We start from the raw sequence: 20,189 nt of genomic DNA, 5'->3' as shown, positions 1-20,189 counted from the left end.
TTACAAATGATGTACCAACAAATGAAATACCAAAAAGGATGTACCTAGAAATGTTGTACCAACAAATGATATACCAACAAATGATGTACTTACAAATGATGTACCAACAAATGATATACCTACAATTAATGTACAAATAAATGTTATACCAACAAATGATGTACCAACAAATGATATACCAACAAATGATGTACCTACAAATGTTGTACCAACAAATGATATACCAAAAATGATGTACCTAGAAATGTTGTACCAACAAATGATATACCAAAAATGATGTACCTAGAAATGTTGTACCAAAAAATGATATACCAACAAATGATATACCAACAAATGATGTACCTACAAATGTTGTACCAACAAATGATATACCAAAAATGATGTACCTAGAAATGTTGTACCAAAAAATGATATACCAACAAATGATGTACTTACAAATGATGTACCAACAAATGATATACCTACAATTAATGTACAAATAAATGTTATACCAACAAATGATATACCAACAAATGATATACCAACAAATGTTGTACCAACAAATGATGTACCTAGAAATGTTGTACCAACAAATGATATACCAACAAATGATGTACTTACAAATGATGTACCAACAAATGATATACCTACAATTAATGTACAAATAAATGTTATACCAACAAATGATATACCAACAAATGATATACCAACAAATGATGTACCAACAAATGATATAACTACAATTAATGTACAAATAAATGTTATACAAACAAATGTTGTACCAACAAATGATATACCTACAATTAATGTACAAATAAATGTTATACCAACAAATGTTATACAAACAAATGTTGTACCAACAAATGATGTACCAACAAATGATGTACCTACTAATGATGTACCAACAAATGTTGTACCAAAAAATGATGTACCTACCCATCGTAGATCTGACCTCCTCAAACACAGTTTGTCTGGTGTAGGTGCGGACGACAAGAACAGCAAAGATGGCGTAAGGTAGGTAGGAGATCATGAAACAAATGTTACTTAGGACGAGCAGGAAGGTGACTTGGTAGTTTACTGAAAGAAGGGAACACGCGGTGAAGGGAACATGGGAATAAGGGAACTAGGGAACAATGAGACAATAGATGAAGGGGACATGGGAACATGAGGTGGATGGGACGTGGGAGTGAGGGAACTAGGGAACAAGGGGAAAATAGATTAAGGGGACATGGGAACATGATGTATGTGACTAGTGGGAACGAGAGTCAGATGGAACAAAGGGAGATGAAAGCAGAGGTGTAGCGAGGATGGGGGGGGCGGGGTGGGGGACGTATGTACCCGGGCGCCGACTTTATGGGGCGCCAAAAAAGGTTGGAAAAAGGTAAAACAAATTGAAAGTTCAAGGGGGGGTGCAAATCGAAAGTTTGTACCCGGGCGCCGGGATGGGTCGCTACTGCTCTATGTTAAAGAAAGATGAATCAAGCGTTTGATGACATGAATAACATTGAAACGGCTCGATGACATTTAATAAACAATTTGATGACATATGAAACAGGAGAACAGTTTGATGATAAAGAGTGCATATATATATATATATATATATATATATATATATATATATATATATATATATATATATATATATATATATATAACGAGTAGCTACCTCTCGTCCGTAGGAGGCCATCTAATTTGTCCAACTTCATGAAGAAAGCTTTGATGTTGATGAGAAAGAGAACGAGAGCAGGGGAGATGGCGAACGAGAAGAAATTGACGAGTCGCCATGTGTTGCTGAGCGATGACTGGCACCTCGTGTGTCTGGGGAGAATTGGGTTCGAATCCTTAGCTAAACATGCATATATAGTACACTTTGTTTTGGTTACGATCATTAGCATTGTATACATAGGGATCATCTTTAAATGATAAGAGGCTTATTTGACGATCTTTACCTTCCCCCTCCCGTCCGTCACACATCGTCACAAAAAGCCAGAATCCGCTTAAAATGACGTCACACCTCAGCCTACAACCCCTCCCCCTCAAAAATTGCAGTTGAATTTTTCTTAAAATACGATATTTTTTTTCCAAAATCTTGTCTGAACTCTGTCAACATAAGGTATTGTAAACAATTCCTACTACAATTTTTTTAAAACAGTTTTTTTAAAACGCGAAATAACGGCTAAAATTCGTGTTCTAACATTGCTTTTACATAATGCAAAAGTGTGACGTCCCACCATCATACCCCCCCCCTCCCGCTCATCACACACCGTCACAAAATTACGGACCCCCATCCCCTTACGAGTGTGACGTCATTTAAGGACAACCCCCCCATATACGGTACACTTGTTATGTTTCCAACCCTAACCCTGAATCTAACACTAGCCATAATCGGGTAATGTGTGTGTGAGTGATTGGGGGGTGTGTATGTGGGGGGGGGGGGGGGGTAATAGACAAGGGGTAAACTCCTTTCCCATTTAAATATCTAAATTTAACAACTAACATTGAGTGATTGTTTGTTCATCTAGGACCACACTCTTAGATACAAACCATCTCGTAATTGTTCCAAAAAAAATAAACAACCCATTAACCACCAGATTCCCATGGCAATGTCCAGGATCGGATCACACTCACACGTGACTCCCAATCTGATACGTCGTGTTGTAGTAGCTGATCATAGCCTGCAGCCCGAACACGAGGACCACCAAGAAGCCAATCTTCAGGCCCACCAGCTTGTCCGGGGCCTCCATAGAGGACTCGCCAGCCCAGCGCATGGTGCGCAGGCCGATGAGAAGAACGTACATCCAACTGGATAGGGAGATGAGGCTGTAGGTCACCCAGTTGTAGAGTCTGAGGGGAGAAAGGTGGGAAGATGTGGTGTGGGGAGGGGGGGGGTTATTATAGTCATTAACGTCATGACTCATTAATCATTGACCTTATTATTTATTAATGTAAAAAACATTATCATCATTGTTACAATCTCAATACATCTTCGTTATTATTATTTTTTACCGCCATTGTTATCATCGTTATCATCAACATCATAATCAACATAATAATCATCATTATTATTTTCATCCTCAATATCGTAATCAACATCAAAACCACCGTTATAATCATCATCACAATTATCATCACCATAATCAATCAAAACCATCAACATTGTCATTATCGTCATTGTTGACCTCATCATAATCATCATCAGCAGTATCATTATCATCATGATCACCAAAAACATTATCATCACCATCATCATCATCACGATATTATCCCCACCAACATCGTCGTCATCATCATCATCATCATCATCATCATCATCATCATCATCATCATCATCATCATCACCATCATCATCATCACCATCATCATCATCATCATCATCATCATCATCATCATGATCATGATCATTATCATCATGATCATCATGATCATCGTCGTCGTCGTCGTCATCGTCATCATGAAAATCATCATCATAATCATCATCATCATCATCATCATCATCATCATCATCATCATCATCATCGTCGTCGTCGTAATCATCATCATCATCATCATCATCATCATCATCATCATCATCATCATCATCATCATCATCATCATCATCATTGCCGCCGCCGTCGTCGTCGTCATCATCAAAACCATCATCATAATCATAATCATCAACATTATTATAATAACTACAACTACCAACCCAAACATTGTCATAATTATTACAACGCTCTAAAGTTCTTCTTGCTGAACAACAAATAAACTCTACTTTACTTACGCCTTTTAGTCGTAAACAGCATTCATCCAATTTCCTTTTTTACAGTATTGTTACACACCAAAATAGTCAAATACTTTATAAAATTTTATTTTACTCCTAAAGTCGATACTCTAAATCACAAATGTATTACAACTGTTATAGTGACAAGAGTATCGAATTCAAGCATACACATCCTCAAATCACACAACATAATTTCTAATCATTTCGAATCCGGGTTTAAGTCGGTAGACTGTCCCTGAGTCCACCCAACTCTGATGGGTACCTAAATCACGTTAGGGAAAGTAAAGTCGGCTGGGCATAGTGCTTACCGCACTATCTCTTCATATGCCGAGGTCACAGAAACAAGTGAACCCTACCTCACTTGCCCTATAGACCGTCAGGTTTGAAAGGGAACTTTACTTAATTCCTAATTCGTAAATCTGAATATTTACCAAAGCATATGCGCGTCTTAAGATTATACTACAGAAATTTATGTAACTAAATAAAAATATTTTTAAAAATTCAAAACTAAACGTTTTAATAACAAACTTTTATGTAATAATGCACTAAAAAGTAGAAAATAACTATAAAGAAAAGCGTGGGTCACTTAAGTACCTATTGGATACCTTTACTAATATTTGAGAAGAGACCCACGCTTTTCTTTATAGTTATTTAAATAGCAGTGTATATTTTATTTTCTACTTTTTAGTGGATTATTACATAAAAGCTTTTTATTAAAACGTTTTCTAATGAACTTTTTTCATTACTTTACATGTTTTATTTACAATAGAGTTACATGACTAAAGAAAGTTTATAGCTAAAGTTTCAGTAAAGTATTATGGGATGGCGTAGTCTAGTGGTAAAGAACTAGACTGCTGACCCGACTAAAAACCATTGCGCGCCTATTGAACGTGATGAAGCGTTTTGTCGTAGAGCCCCCCCCCCCCCCCTCGCTCCACGCCCAAGACGGCCATGATGACTACTAATTCGGTCCAAATTTTAATCAGTTCATAAAAGACTAATTAGGCGACCAATCAAGACAAATTGAATGTCACGATGCATTGTCTTCATGTCTTGACCTACGTACCAACAAGGAACCGTATCTGTCAGTTAGAAGTCCCTACAATTTCACACGGGCGTTTCAATCTAGACAGACAGACAAACTGACGACAGACAGAGGAAGTGAGTTAAATAAGATCTTGTAAAAATTGAACACATAACGATTAGTTTTTTTTTTTTTTTAAATTTAAGAAAAAAAAAACTTTGAATACTAACAGACAAATGCCGTAGCTTTTTTCCTTGAAGCTGAGTTCTGATATATCCATAACGAGAATCATACCAGGCCCCCAGACAAGGGCAAGGACGTTGGTGACACATAGCGTGGTCATGCCGTAGAAGGTGATGTTTCGTTTGATGTACAAGCTTCGTAACACACGAAATGACAACATGTTGCCTGAAATGTTGGTGAGACGAAATGACATGTTGCCTGAAATGGTGGTGAGACGAAATGACATGTTGCCTGAAATGGTGGTGAGACGAAATGACATGTTGCCTGACATTTTGGTAAGACGAAATGACATGTTGCCTGAAATGTTCGTGACATGAAATGGCACTTTGCCAGAAATGTTGGTGGTACAAAATGACATGTTGCCAGAAATGTTGGTGAGACGAAATGACACGTTGGCTGAAATTTTGCTGCTACGAAATAACATGTTGCCTGACATGTTGGTGTTATGAAATGACATTTTGCCTGAAATGTTGGTGAGACGAAATGACATGTTGCCTGAAATGTTGGTGTGACGAAATGACATTTTGCCAGAAATGTTGGTGAGACGAAATGACATGTTGCCTGAAATGTTGGAAAGACAAAATGACATGTTGCCTGAAATTGTGGTAGACGAAATGACATGTTGCTTGGAATGTTGGTAAGACGAAATGAGATGTTGCCTGAAATGTTCGTGACAAGAAATGACATGTTGCCTGAAATGTTGGAAAGACAAAATGACATGTTGCCTGAAATTGTGGTGAGACGAAATGACATGTTGCCTGAAAATGGTATGGGACATGAAATGGCATTTTGCCAGAAATGTTGGTGTTAAAAAATGACATGTAGACTGAAATCTTGGTGTTACGAAATGACATGTTGCCTGAAATGTTGGTGTTAAAAATGACATGTAGACTGAAATGTTGGTGTTACGAAACGACATGTTGCCTAAAATGTTGGTGAGACGAAATGACACGTTACCTAAAATGGTGGTGAGGCTAAATGACATTTTACCTGTAATTTCTAGAATTTCATTTTACGAAATGACAAAATTGCTATACAAAGATTTAATTCAATGAAGTTACAAATTATTACTACATAGTTTCATTCAATGAAGTGAACAAATTATTACTGTAGTATTTAATTTCACAGAAAGACAATTTTGTTGTATTATAGTTCAATGTCAGATGATAACAATATTGCCACTGTATAATTACCTAAACTAATGTAAGTATTAAGATGACCACTTACCTGTGGCGCCCACACTAATTAATGTATTAAAAGTAATTCATTTCTGGAATGCTTATCTAAATTAATCTAAATTAAATGAAGATGACCATTCACCTGTGATGCCTATACTAATTAAATAATTAAAATAATTCATTACTGGAATGCTTACCCGAATCAATATATGAAGATGACCACCTACCTAGGATCCTTAAACTAACCAATTAATTAAAATCACCAATTACCTATGATGCCTACACTAATTAATTCATTAAAGATTCTATCATACCTGAATGCCTATACCAATTAATTAATTGCGATGTCCACTGATGCCTACACTAATTAACTAAGCATGACGTTCACTAACCTGGGATGCCTATACCAATTAATTAATTAAGATGTCCACTGAAGCCTAACTAATTAACTAATCAAGACGTCCACTAACCTGGAATGCATACACCCATTAATTAATTAAGATGTCCACTGATGCCTAAACTAATTAACTAATCATGACGTCCACCAACCTTGGATGCCTATACCAATTAATTAATTAAGATGACCACTGATGCCTACACTAATTAACTAAGCATGACGTTCACTAACCTGGAAGGTCTATACCAATTAATTAATCAAGATGTACTCTGATGCCTACACTAATTATCTAATCAAAAAGTCCATTAACCTAGAATGCCTTTACCAATAAATTAATTAAGACGTCCGCTAATCTGAGATGCCTACATCAATTAATTAATTAAGATGTCCACTAATACCTACACTAATTAACTAATCAAGACGTCCGCTAATCTGTGTTGTCTACACTGATATACTAATCAGGAAGTCCACTAACCTGGAATGCCTATAACAGTTAACTAATTAAGATGACCACTGATGCCTACACTAATTAACTAATCAATACGTCCACTAATATATGATGCCTACACTAATTAACAAGGGACGAAGTGGTCTAGCGGTAGAGAGCTGGACTGCTAACCCGTTAGTCTTGAGTTCAAATCCGGGTTCAAGTCAGTAGACCGTCCCTGAGTCCACCCAACTCTGATGGGTACCTAACTCTTGTTAGGGAAAGTAAAGGCGGTTGGGCATAGTGCTGACCACACTATCTCTTCATGTGCCGAGGTCACAGAAACAAGTAAACTCTACTTCACTTGCCCCATAGACCGTCAGGTTTGAAAGGGAAACTTTACTTTTTTACTTTTACACTAATTAACTAATCAGACCGTCCACCAACCTGGAATGCCTATGCCAATTAACTAATTAAGATGTCCACTGATGCCTAAGCTAATTAACTAATCAAGAAGTCCACTAACCTGGAATGCCTATACCAGTTAACTAATTAAGATGACCACTGATGCCTACACTAATTAACTAATCAAGACGTCCACTAATATATGATGCCTACACTAATTAATTAATCAGGCCGTCCACTAGCCTGGGATGCCTATACCAATTAATTAATTAAGATGTCCACTGATGCCTATACTAATTAATTAATCAGGCCGTCCACTAACCTGGGATGCCTATACCAATTAATTAATTAAGGTGTCCACTAATACCTACACCAATTAACTAATCATGACGTCCACAAACCTGGGATGCCTATACCAATTAATTAATTAAGATGTCCACTGATGCCTAAGCTAATTAACTAATCAAGACGTCCACTAACCTGGAATGCATATACCAATTAATTGATTAAGATGTCCACTGATGCCTTTACTAATTAACAACTCAAGAAGTCCACAAACCTGGGATGCCTATACCAATTAATTAATTAAGATGTCCACTGATGCCTTTACTAATTAACCACTCAGGAAGTCCACTAACCTGGGATGCCTGTACCAATTAATTAATTAAGATGTCCACTGATGCCTACACTAATTAACCACTCAGGAAGTCCACAAACCTGGGATGCCTTTACCAATTAATTAATTAAGATGTCCACTGATGCCTATACTAATTAACCACTCAGGAAGTCCACAAACCTGGGATGCCTATACTAATCAAAGTTCCAGAGAATATGATGAGCATGACCTTGTCAGCCGTTCTGAGATTTGACTCCTGTATCATCTCACGGTAGTAACTTGTGTCGTTGTAGCCACCATCGGACATAAAGCCTGAAACAAGGGGCAATAACAAACCTTTTCTTTCTTCTTATTTGTAATATGGGAGGGAATTTCTCCTCAAATACAACTGAGTTATATGTGTTAACATGTTATGTTACGTATGTCCCATTGACTCCGTAAGTCTAAATTGTATGTTTTTATGTTGCATGCGTAGAATATCCAGATTAATCAGTAAATGAAGTAAATATTAGATGATCATTTTGGGATTATAAAATTATTTACTGCAGTTCATTAATTAATACAAATAAAAACATTGTATGCACAATTATTTAACCACAAATAAACATGTTAACTTATGAAAATGCTAGATGAAATTTAGTAAAAGACATAGGCTACTAAGAATAATAAGCGGTTAAAATGCCGATTCAGGATAAAAATCCGTTTTAAATTACATTTTTCGTTTCCAGTTAAATTTGAAGTTGATGAAGTTGATGTGATTTTGATTTTGGTCTAGGGAAAAAGACAACACTATCAACCTAGCGCCCGTTGTATTTCAACCTCAACGGGACATTTATCTAGTAAATGATAAAAAGATTGTGAGCGAGTCATAAAATCTAAAGAGTGAGCTGTAGGTAGTTGTAAGGAAATGTTCAATGCTTTAAAAAAACTTTTGACATGGTAATTCTAAAAGACACCCGTCTGCAACTCCAGAGTTTCTTCCAGGCATCTCTTCGGGGGGGGGGGGGGGGGAAGCCCCCCTCCCCCCGAAGAAAGTCTACCGCCCCCCCCCCCCCCCCCCCACGAGGAAATGAAATTTATATAGAAAATATATACTTTTAACAGTGCCGACCCCCGAAGAAAGTCTACTGCACCCCCGAAAATTTCAAGTGCCCCCCCCTGAGAAAAATATCTGGAAGAAATACTGTGCAACTCTTTGATTCAATGTTTATTTAATCCCATTCAATTCTCCATGGGATTTGGTATAATCAGCAATACAAAGTTAGGTGATCTGACCATATAGCGTCGGAACTTATCCGGTAATGCTTATTGAGTATCGTAAACATTTGTTACTGTACTGTAAACCACCGTTTATTTGACCGTTGAAATCAAATGAAATCGAGTGTATTAAATTAATTGAATTTAATCAATGTTTTAACTTAACTTTAGGTCAATTAACAGAAATTTAGCAACATTTAGTATATCTGAATATAAATAATAAAGTCCTGTGTGGTAATTAATATGTTTTCAAGATACACAGAAAAATATCTAGCAGAAGATTGGCGACATTTAGATTATAGATATAGATGTAGATCTAGGCCTAGTAAAATAAGACGATTAGATTTACTAAACTCTAAAGTAAAGTAGTAAGAAGAACTAGTACAATATTTAGTAACAGCAATAACTAGCACATACGCTTACAATATTTAGAAATACAAAATAATTTGCGAAATATTATTTAAAATGCAACTAAAATTAATGTATGCAAATTTTAAAACATTATGTATTAAAAAAAATATGACGCCAAATAAAATATGATTTACAGTATTTCCCGTGGTTTCCGGAACGGCGTGACAGACTCCGCCATGGTTTTACTGTTGTTTTTTTTTTTACTGCTGCACCATTCCGGAATAATAGCCAATCCTATAGATTTTTCGTGAGATTACCTAAAGTTAATGAAAACCATATTTTTATCCTAATTAAATCGTCATAAAAAATTGTCTCAAATTATCCCCACCCCCTTTTCTCCCTACTCCTCCCCCAACCCCCACCCACCCACACGTGTAAGCTCATGTATCTAGACCAATCGAATATCTGGCAAACAAAATACGGTTTAATAAACAGACGATACCTCTCGCTGAGCTATATTGGAGAGTCATCTTGACGTTTTTTATTTGTTTACCCACATATACAAAGACTTCCGTTCAATACCGTCCTACACTTTTTTGTCTACACTAAATTTACGAAAAAGTAATTAAAAGAAATATATTCGCGTGAATAGAGAAATATTCAGAATAAATAAAACGGGTGTGATCTCCCCTAATTTTTTTTCGAATATTCTTACATAACACTACGGGGGATGGCAACTCGGGATATATAAATGATTTTAAATCAATTTTTAACTACTTAAACTTTTCAAAATAGAATAGAATCTCGTAGAAAAAAGAATTGCGCACAAAGTAAACAGAAAACAATGAGTTTATAATGGTGCGCAATATTAGTACTTTATAAATTCGTATTCGCTTTTTTTGAGAAATCGGAAATAGCGTAAAGTACTACTCCCGGTTAACGAAAATAACTAAAAATTTGACAGAAGGCAGAGAATTAGATCTTTTACTATATTTTACGAACGATCTGAAACAGAACTCAAGTTATAGGCATCTGAAAAACCAAAAGTAGAATAATTCCACTTTCGGTACCCGGAAATTGCTGAAAAATTGATCCATAACTACACATTTGATATAATACTTATATTTGAAATTTCACCACCCTAGCTTTAACGGTTCTCAAGTTATCGTGTTCACAGACACACAGACACACATACACACACCCACATACACAGACATACCGACAAAATCCGACTCGATTACGCTTAAAACGCCGAAATTTTGATACATTTGGATTTAGAATTTTCGCCCAATAAGGCCCAAAACTCCGTAGGCTATATGACGAAGTACTGAAAAGTAAAACGATAAAAACTAAAAAAAAGTTTCTTGGGATTTTTGTGAAAGATTGCAATACTTCCTCTATGTTCTGTAAGGGCTCATCCATAAATGACGTCACGCTTTTTTGGACGATTTTTACCTCCCCCCTTCCCCTCCGTCACACATCGTCAAAAAAAGCCAGACCCCCCCCCCCCTTAAAATGACATCAAACCCCTCTGAACCTCCCACCGCCCCCTCATCATACACCGTCACAAAATTACTGACCCCCCCCCTCCCCCCTACGAGTGTGACGTCATTTATGGACGACCCCTAAACAAGAAAGTAAAAAGATTCACCATCAATTAATTCTTGCAAAGCTAAGCTTTTAAACTAACAGTAATGATATAACTGAAGTATATAAATAAAAAAGATATGAAAATATAGAATTTTTTAAAAATCACACATTTAAAACTGGTAATTAAAAAACAAAAAGAAAGAAGAAACAAAGAATCAAAAGAAGTGTTAATACATGAATAAAATGATATTAACAATATGTTTATTCAGTTTACACACACCCTCCTTGCTGAGTCTTGCATACACACAGTCAACAGATACACAAAACGTAGAGAAATTTACATGAATTAAAATTAGTAAAAACTTGATTGTCAAGGAAAATTTAGAGACATGTGCTATAAACAATTCGTGTGAATATGGTGAGATATGACTGACTGATATACCTGATAAACAAGGACATAATTAGAATTATGAATTTGCTTCGATATTTAGGGTGTACTTAACTAAGAAAAGACTTTGTCTACGTGTCTGCATGTAAAATTTACATAAATATATGAGTGGGTCTATGTATATTTTTATGTAAATGTTGTAAAGATTCGGGCATTATATGATAACATAGCATAACCGTGTATTCAATAGGTTTACATCCTAAAATATATTAACAATGTATTGTCAGATTGAGTGCACAGATTTAACATGAGAAATGTTAACTGCTCTGATGAATTGCTGGATGAAATCCCAACTGGAATACTTTTACAGACGTTTCTTATTGCGGACTTCCTAGAGGCTATACAGGTGTTTCTAAATTCTGAGTGCGGAGAGGTTACACAGAGGTTTCTGATTATCTGATCGCGGCCAACGTAGAGGTTATACAGAGGTTTCAGATTTCCTAGCGCGGCCAACGTAGAGGTTATACAGAGGTTTCTGATTTCCTAGCGCGGCCAACGTAGAGGTTATACAGAGGTTTCTGATTTCCTATCGCGACCAACGTAGAGGTTATACAGAGGTTTCTGATTTCCTATCGCGACCAACGTAGAGGTTATACAGAGGTTTCTGATTTCCTAGCGCGGCCAACGTAGAGGTTATACAGAGGTTTCTGATTTCCTAGCGCGGCCAACGTAGAGGTTATACAGAGGTTTCTGATTTCCTAGCGCGGCCAACGTAGAGGTTATACAGAGGTTTCAGATTTCCTAGCGCGGCCAACGTAGAGGTTATACAGAGGTTTCAGATTTCCTAGCGCGGCCAACGTAGAGGTTATACAGAGGATTCTGATTTCCTAGCGCGACCAACGTAGAGGTTATACAGAGGATTCTGATTTCCGAGCGCGACCACCTCCTGAACTGAAGGACTCAGGTTTGAACCCCGGCCCAGTTGCTGTCCTCATTAGTTCACCACTGGACATGGCTTGATGTGGGGCATTGACATCCGCTTCTTCACCAGGCTCCATTCGGGCACGCTCAGCTGTTGATACCAAATGGGAAATGTCAATTTTGAGTGCATGAATACTTTGTTAGTTAATCTTTATATTCAATGTACTCAAAGTCATGTAAATAGTATGTATATACAAATGTATATATATATATATATATATATATATATATATATATATATATATATATATATATATATATATATATATATATACTAGCTGCATCCCGTGCTCCGCCACGGTAAATCTTTTTTAAATGTACCAACTTGGGAACAGGACAAAACTAAACACAACACAAACGAACGCAAAAAAAAACACAAACGAAAAAACAAACACAACACTCATAACATAAACACAATTTAAATGCAATCATAAAGGCATATTGCTCACAGTCTAGCCCGTAGCGCCAAATCGCGCACTTTCCGGTGATTTGCACCCCCCTCAAACTTTCGATTTGCACCCCTGTCCCCCCCCCCCCCCGCCCTAAAACTTTCGATTTCCACCACCCCCCCCCCTCGCAAATTTTTTCCAACCCACTTTGGCGCCCCCTAAGGTTGGCACCCGGGGACATATGCCCCCCCCCCCTCGCTACGCCTCTCCTATAAAACCCCTAGCTTGAACGCAAACCGAAAGATAGAATAATAATTAGTAAACAGTATAAATAATAGGCAGTATTTAAAATATCCGTGTTTTACCTACAATATTTCACTTTATCCATTCACGCATTTTTTCCCAGTACTTTAAATTTTAAAAATTTACAATAGAGTTTCATGACTAAAACCATTGCGCACCTAATGAACGTGATAATTAATATAATAATGGAGAATAGTTTATTAAAAATTATAATTAGTAAACAGTACATTCAGTGAATAAAATAAATAAAAGATAGCCTTTTATCAATCAATGCTAATTATAATATTCCAACAATAATGTACTCTTATACGTCTGCATAATTTGCATTCACATTTTGCTAATTATATTATTCCAACAATTATTCCGTCTTGCAGATTTTGCATTCACATTTTTAGCGTGAGTTCAATTTATTTTTAAAATACCTCCCTTGGCAAAATTACTACACAGTTTAATTAGATTTTTCTAACCTACAGTTATTATGTTATTAAAATGTATCCACTTTTTCTAGGAATATTAACAAAAACTATATTTGACATTGATCCTTTTAATATGTTTTAGCAATGTGCGTGTATTTAATATTCTCTTTACGTTATGCAAAATTGTACAAACAGTGGAAATTATAAAATAGCTCTATGCTGCTATATAAACAAACCCTACTCTAATACTTATAATAAGACACTGCGGTGCACTGAAAAGCACAGCATGGTGCGAATGTTTACTTTTATGGTTCCATAAGCTATAGCGATGACAGAAGGAAGGAAGGAAGGAAGGAAGGAAGGAAGGAAGGAAGGAAGGAAGGAAGGAAGGAAGGAAGGACTGACACACGCTCAGCCCGCTTATATTATAGATATATAAGAAGTGTTGTATTTTAGAATCAAGTTTCCTTTAGACATTACCTACACACTTGAAATTAAATTCCGAACCTGAAATAAACAATTTTAAATAATTATCCCCAAAATCGTATGGTTATATATATATATATATATATATATATATATATATATATATATATATATATATATATATATATATAACATGTTTGTAAACAAAATGTTTGTCGTGGATACTTCCATGGATTTAAGTGTTAGATTATTATAGTGCTCACATCTAAATTTAATCTGAGTTAAAAAATTACTATTGAAAGTGTTGGGAAATAATTGCTAATTTCAAACTGATAGTTATAATTGTCGGTATGTTCATTAAACACAATTTTAAAAAATATCATCTTTTACAAAAACTCTATTTATGTCCGAAAATTATTTATATTTAGTCCTTTAGTACATACTTCCCTTTGATAAATGAGGAAAACACAATTACTTCCCTTTATAAAACATTGCATTAGTGGAAAATAATTTACTTTTTATTGCTTGGTTTTGGTGTTGGGAAAAAAAAATTACATAATTAGCGGGGATTGATCAAGTGCAAATGTTGAAGGTATTTTACGGATAAGCTTGGAGTATTATAATTGTTCATTAAATTGAAACAGGCGCGTCCGCCTGCGCCCCACCAGGGTTCAATTTGACGCCCTGTGCTATCATGTGAGCGCTATGGTGCATAATTTCGCTTTAGACAGTGCGATAGAGTATGGATAAGAGTATGGATAAGAAAGGTTACTATAGTATTTAAGCGAATCGAATCCGGGCGTCCCCTGGCGCCCAGACAGGCTGCTATTTGGGGCCCCGGGCCTCCCGTGTTCGGTTTGACGCCTACGTTCGCTAAAGTAAGTGCAAAAGACTATGAATAAGTTGGGGTACTATAGTCGTTTATTAAGCTGAAACAGGCGATTCCACCCCGGGCTAGACTGTGAGCATTTTGCGTTTATGTTCGCGTTAGTGTTTTCTTTGTGTTTAGATTGGGTTTGCGTGAGTGGTTGCGTTTTGATTTGGTTCGTTTTTGTTCTTTATTTTTTCGTTTTCGTTTTTTTTTTCTTTGGGTTTGTGTTTGTATTTGTGTTTGTGGTTGGTTTTGCGTTTGGATTTGGTTTGTTTTCGTTTGCTTTTTCGTTTGTTTTTTTCTTTGTGTTCGTATTGGTGTTTGTGGTTGTTGTTGGGTTTGTTGTTAGGTTTTTGTTTTCGTTTCCTTTTTTGTTTGTTTTTTCTTTGTGTTTGTATTGGTGTTTGTGGTTGTGGTTTGGTTTGTTGTTAGGTTTTTGTTTTCGTTTGTATTTGTAATTGTGTTATCTTTATGTTTTCGTTTTGTTGTTTTGGTTTTGGTTGGCTGTGGTTTGGGTGGGCAATGCCGGGTTTAGGATGATTACTAAACACACAGGTAATGGTCTTTAACAGAAAGGTTTTTCACAGAAGCCAGAGCAGGGCCTGGCCGGGACGGCTAGTATATATATATATATATATATATATATATATATATATATATATATATATATATATATATATATATATATATATATATATATATATATATATATGTATAAATATATATATATATATATATATATATATATATATATATATATATATATATATATATATATATATATATATTATAAGGACAGCGTGTAAGTAGCGAAATTGAACTTGAAGCTGAATTGAACGTAGGCTTACTTAGGTCATGGGCTATAACATAGGTCGTCAGTGACCTCACGGCATTAGCCTGTTAATTTGTTTGTAGCTTGAATGTTTAATTCGCTATAATGCATTCTTAGCTTTCCGTTATAGTTAAATAATAGATCTGTGTGTTGTTTCTATTAGATTCCGACACTATTATCAATGATTTAATTGGAGAATACTGCCGATAAACAGACTTACGCCATTTGTAAGGTCAATAATGTCCGTCAGAGAAGCTCGATTCTAGATTGCTCATTAACAGGGGCGTAGCGAGGTGCGGACCGCACCGGGTGACACCATTTAGGGGGGTGACACCAAAGCAAAAAATAGCAAAATATATATAGAAAAACTCGAGGGGGGGTGCAAATCGAAAGTTTGGGGGGGGGGGGTGCAAATCGAAAATTTGAAAGTTTGTCCCTGGAAGGGTCTCTATGCCTCTGTGGGGGGTGACACCATTAAGTGCCGCACCGGGTGACACCCGACCTCGCTACGCCACTGCTCATTAATTAAATAATTGAGATTTTTACTGAACTGTTTCAATTTATATCGATGGTCTCGGTCGCAAATCGTCTTGCTCCGAAAATGTATATTTTACAGGAGAGACAAAAACTGATTATTTCATTCTTGATCGCTCTAATACATTTTTTTTTATATGTCTATCTGTGCGCGCGCAGACGAAGCAATTTTGAACCGAGAATTTCGGTCTTAGCCGCGTTTGTTCGTTTTGTCCAATGAACGTGTTTTAGTTATGTTTTATTTTTAATATATTTTAATTAGGGGTCATCCATAAATGACGTTACGTTTTTTTGGACGATTTTTACCTCACCACTCCCCTCCGTCACACATCGTCACAAAAAAGCCAGACCCCCCTAAAATAACGTCACACCTCAGCCTACTACCCCCCTTAAAATTGCAGTTGAATTTTTCTTAAAACATCGATATTTTTCTAAAATCTTGTCTGAACTCTCTCAACATAGAGTGTTTTAATCAATTCCTATTACAATTTATTAAAACAGTTTTCTTAAACGCGAAATAATAACTAAAATTAGTTTTCCAACATTACCTTTTCTTAATGCAAAAATATGACGTCCCACCATCTGAACCCACCCCCTCCCTCTCATCACACGCCGTCACAAAATTACGGACCCCCCCCCCTGCCCCCTACGAGTGTGACGTCATTTATGGACGACCCCTTATTTGAGTTTATTATACTTTATGTGGTCAGTTTAATTTTAGTAGAGATGTTATAGTATGGCTTTATCATTTGCGACTGTTTATTCATTATGGCTGTATTTAGTACTAGACTTTTTAACTGTTGAAGGTTATGCTTTATTTATTACATCTTTCTATTCAAACAATTTATTTTACTAAATCTGGTGGGTGCTGGGTTTGTAAAATGATCATAGTAAAAATATAAACCTTATTGTCAGATATATTATGAATGAGACATAACACATTAATCACATTAATAATGACTTAATGTTTACTTATGTAACGAAATGTAACAAAAATGTTGTTATTTTTTAAATTTATTGTTTAAATGAATGTCACATGAAGAAACATTAAAATGGCCACATATTTTTTAAGTCAGGGAAATCATCCTAAAAATGTGTCTTTATGACTTGCTTTTAGGCGCTCATATATGACAGCTTTTTTTACAACTTGTCAGGGACTATGGATGATATCATAATCTTGCGACCCTAGCTTAGCAATTTCTAGCCCATTCACTTTAAAGTTGATAGTAGCATTATGGTTGTACTGAAGTGCACGAATATCTGTCGCATTGAATTCCCGATAGGTCTGGCTGGTCTTTAAGGAGCAGCTGGTTTATTTTGAGAGAGGCTGGTGTCTATTGTCTGTTATGTGAGGCTGGTATATTGTATGTTACGACTGCTCTGTTGCGAAAGACTCGTGTGTTGAGACAGGCTGGTCTATTGTATGATAAAACTAATCTTTTGAGAGAGGCTGGTCTCTTGTGTGGTAAGAATGGTCTGTTGAGTGAGGCTGGTGTTTTGTATGGTAAGACTGGGCTGTTGAGAGAGGCTGGTCTGTTGAGAGTTGCTGGTGTCTAAGAAGGTTTGACTAGTTTGTTGAGATATTCTGGTGTCCTGTATTGTAAGATTAGTCTTTTAAGAGAGTTTGGTCTTTTGTATGTTACGACTGGTCTGTAGAGAGGGGCTGGTCTGCTGAGAGATGCTGGTGTCTTTACGATTGGTCACTTGAGAGCTGATGGTGTCTTGTTTGGTAAGACTGGTCTGTTGAGAGAGGCTGGTCTGTTGAGAGTCTGGTCTGTTGAGAGAGGCTGGTGTGTTGAGAGAGGCTGGTCTGTTGAGAGAGGCTGGTATGTTGGGAGAGGCTGGTCTGTTGAGAGAGGCTGGTGTGTTGAGAGAGGCTGGTCTGTTGAGAGAGGCTGGTATGTTGGGAGAGGCTGGTCTGTTGAGAGAGGCTGATATGTTATGAAGCTGGTCTATAGAGAGAGGTCGATCTGTTGAGAGAGGCTGGTCTGTTGAGCGAGGCTGGTCTGTTGAGAGAGGCTGGTCTGTTGAGTGAGGCTGGTATGTTGGGAGAGGCTGGTCTGTTGAGAGAAGCTCGTCCGATGATAGATTCTGGTTTATTGAGAGAAGCGTGGCTGTTGAAAAATTAATCATAAAAGCATTTACTAAAGACAACTAACTATTTCGTTGAACATGTACGCCACACATTTTGTAACCTACCATTAAAACATTTCTTAACACGTAGATAAATCCTCAATCTAAAGCTAGTAGTGAATTAAAAATAATTAAACTTATTTCACAATCTTGTGGAAATATAATACGAATAATATTGTTTTGATTGATATTTAGATTCTAGAATGAAGATCTAGTTTCAAAGCATTGTGTTAGCCTAAACAATTGTAAACAAATCAGTTTGGTTATTGAAAATCTGGAAATAGGCTATATTAAACAAATACTATTTGTTTATTATTCTTTAAAATGATAAAATGTAATAGAATAGCTGAACATAATTAATCAAATATCATTACCTATAAGTACTGTGACTGCTGTGGTATAAATTTGTATGATTGCGGCGTGCGACTGCGTTTCCGATCAAAAGTGTACTGACAAATATAGCGATATTTGTTTTGCGCCGAGATTTTTAGCGCTTGAAATAATAGGCTGTTTGTTCGAATGATTATATCTAGATAATCATTCTACAGATTTAAATAATATTTTCAGACATTATGGGGAATCATACTGGCTTTTGATTTATGAAAAAAAAAAGAACATCGAAATTTTTTGAGATACACGGTTTACGACCGAGGCCATCGATATATAAATCTTTGTTTCTTAAAATCTTTTTTTTTTTTTTTTTAATGATATATATTAAATTATTATACTATTTAATTAAAATATTATTTTACTTTATGTATTCTAAATAAAACAGAATATTTTTACCAATTGATTTTTAGACTTCCTAGCAGAGGCGTAGCGACCCTACCCGGCCCCCGGGGACAAACTTTTCTATTTGCACCCCCCCCCCCCACCTCAAGATTTCGATTTGCACAACCCCCCCCCCCCTAAAACTTGCGATTAGCACCCCCCCCTCAAGATTTCGATTTACACCCACCCCCATCAAATTTTTGATTTGCACCCCCCCCCCTCAAGATTTCGATTTGCACCACCCTCAACCTTTCAATTTATTTCTCCAACCAATTTTGGCGCCCACTGAGGTCGACGCCCGGGGACATATGTCGTCCCGACCCCCCTTCCTCGCTACGCTACTTATTCCTAGCCAAGAAGACAGTGCGGTAGCTTATCACGCAGGTGGCATAAGTAGAGATCCTTAGCAATCTGTGTCCTTTTTTTTTTAAATATCACGTCCCAAAAATTGGACAGAGGGAAATCTCAAAGCACGCGAGTGACTCTAAATCAATGCTATTATTTCACATTTCGTTTAATCATTTCTTTATGTTTTATTCATGTGAGGTTAGCCCTAGAAATAAACCGCCTCATAATTTTTACGACTCTGATTCAGAATTAAGGCAATCGTGTGTATTGATTTGAAAGTTGTTTCCCAATTTAAAAAAAAAATACTAATTGAGTGCACTGAAGGAATCCGTTCACGAATAGCAGCCCATTTTTAACCGGAATTTCTACACCTTTATGGAGAAATAGCTTGCGTGCTCGACATTCTAAAGCGATGGAGGAATATCCATATCAATTAGGCGCATACACGATTGACGTGCTACCGCCACACCAATGCGAAGCGCTCTACTCGTATATATATATATATATATATATATATATATATATATATATATATATATATATATATATATATATATATATATATATATA

General features: G+C 36.3%; 1 protein-coding gene across 1 annotated transcript in view; it reads right to left on the bottom strand.

Moving 5' to 3' along the window:
• The window catches only part of LOC131948918 (uncharacterized), a 34,222-nt gene that overhangs the window by 5,098 nt on the left and 8,935 nt on the right, over positions 1-20,189 (bottom strand). The window contains exons 7-12 of the mRNA XM_059310645.1: positions 12,559-12,687; positions 8,210-8,341; positions 4,994-5,171; positions 2,608-2,823; positions 1,646-1,797; positions 916-1,056 (exon numbers count right to left, since the gene is read on the bottom strand). Coding sequence (XP_059166628.1) covers positions 916-1,056; positions 1,646-1,797; positions 2,608-2,823; positions 4,994-5,171; positions 8,210-8,341; positions 12,559-12,687 — 948 coding nt within the window. The remainder of the gene's footprint in view (positions 1-915; positions 1,057-1,645; positions 1,798-2,607; positions 2,824-4,993; positions 5,172-8,209; positions 8,342-12,558; positions 12,688-20,189) is intronic.

The sequence above is a fragment of the Physella acuta genome, unplaced genomic scaffold (assembly GCF_028476545.2).
Source record: "Physella acuta isolate Inbredline_101_S28 unplaced genomic scaffold, ASM2847654v3 ptg000665l, whole genome shotgun sequence".
NCBI lineage: Eukaryota > Metazoa > Mollusca > Gastropoda > Physidae > Physella > Physella acuta.
Note: the sequence above shows the minus strand (reverse complement) of the source record. Positions and strands in the feature narration are given on the sequence as shown.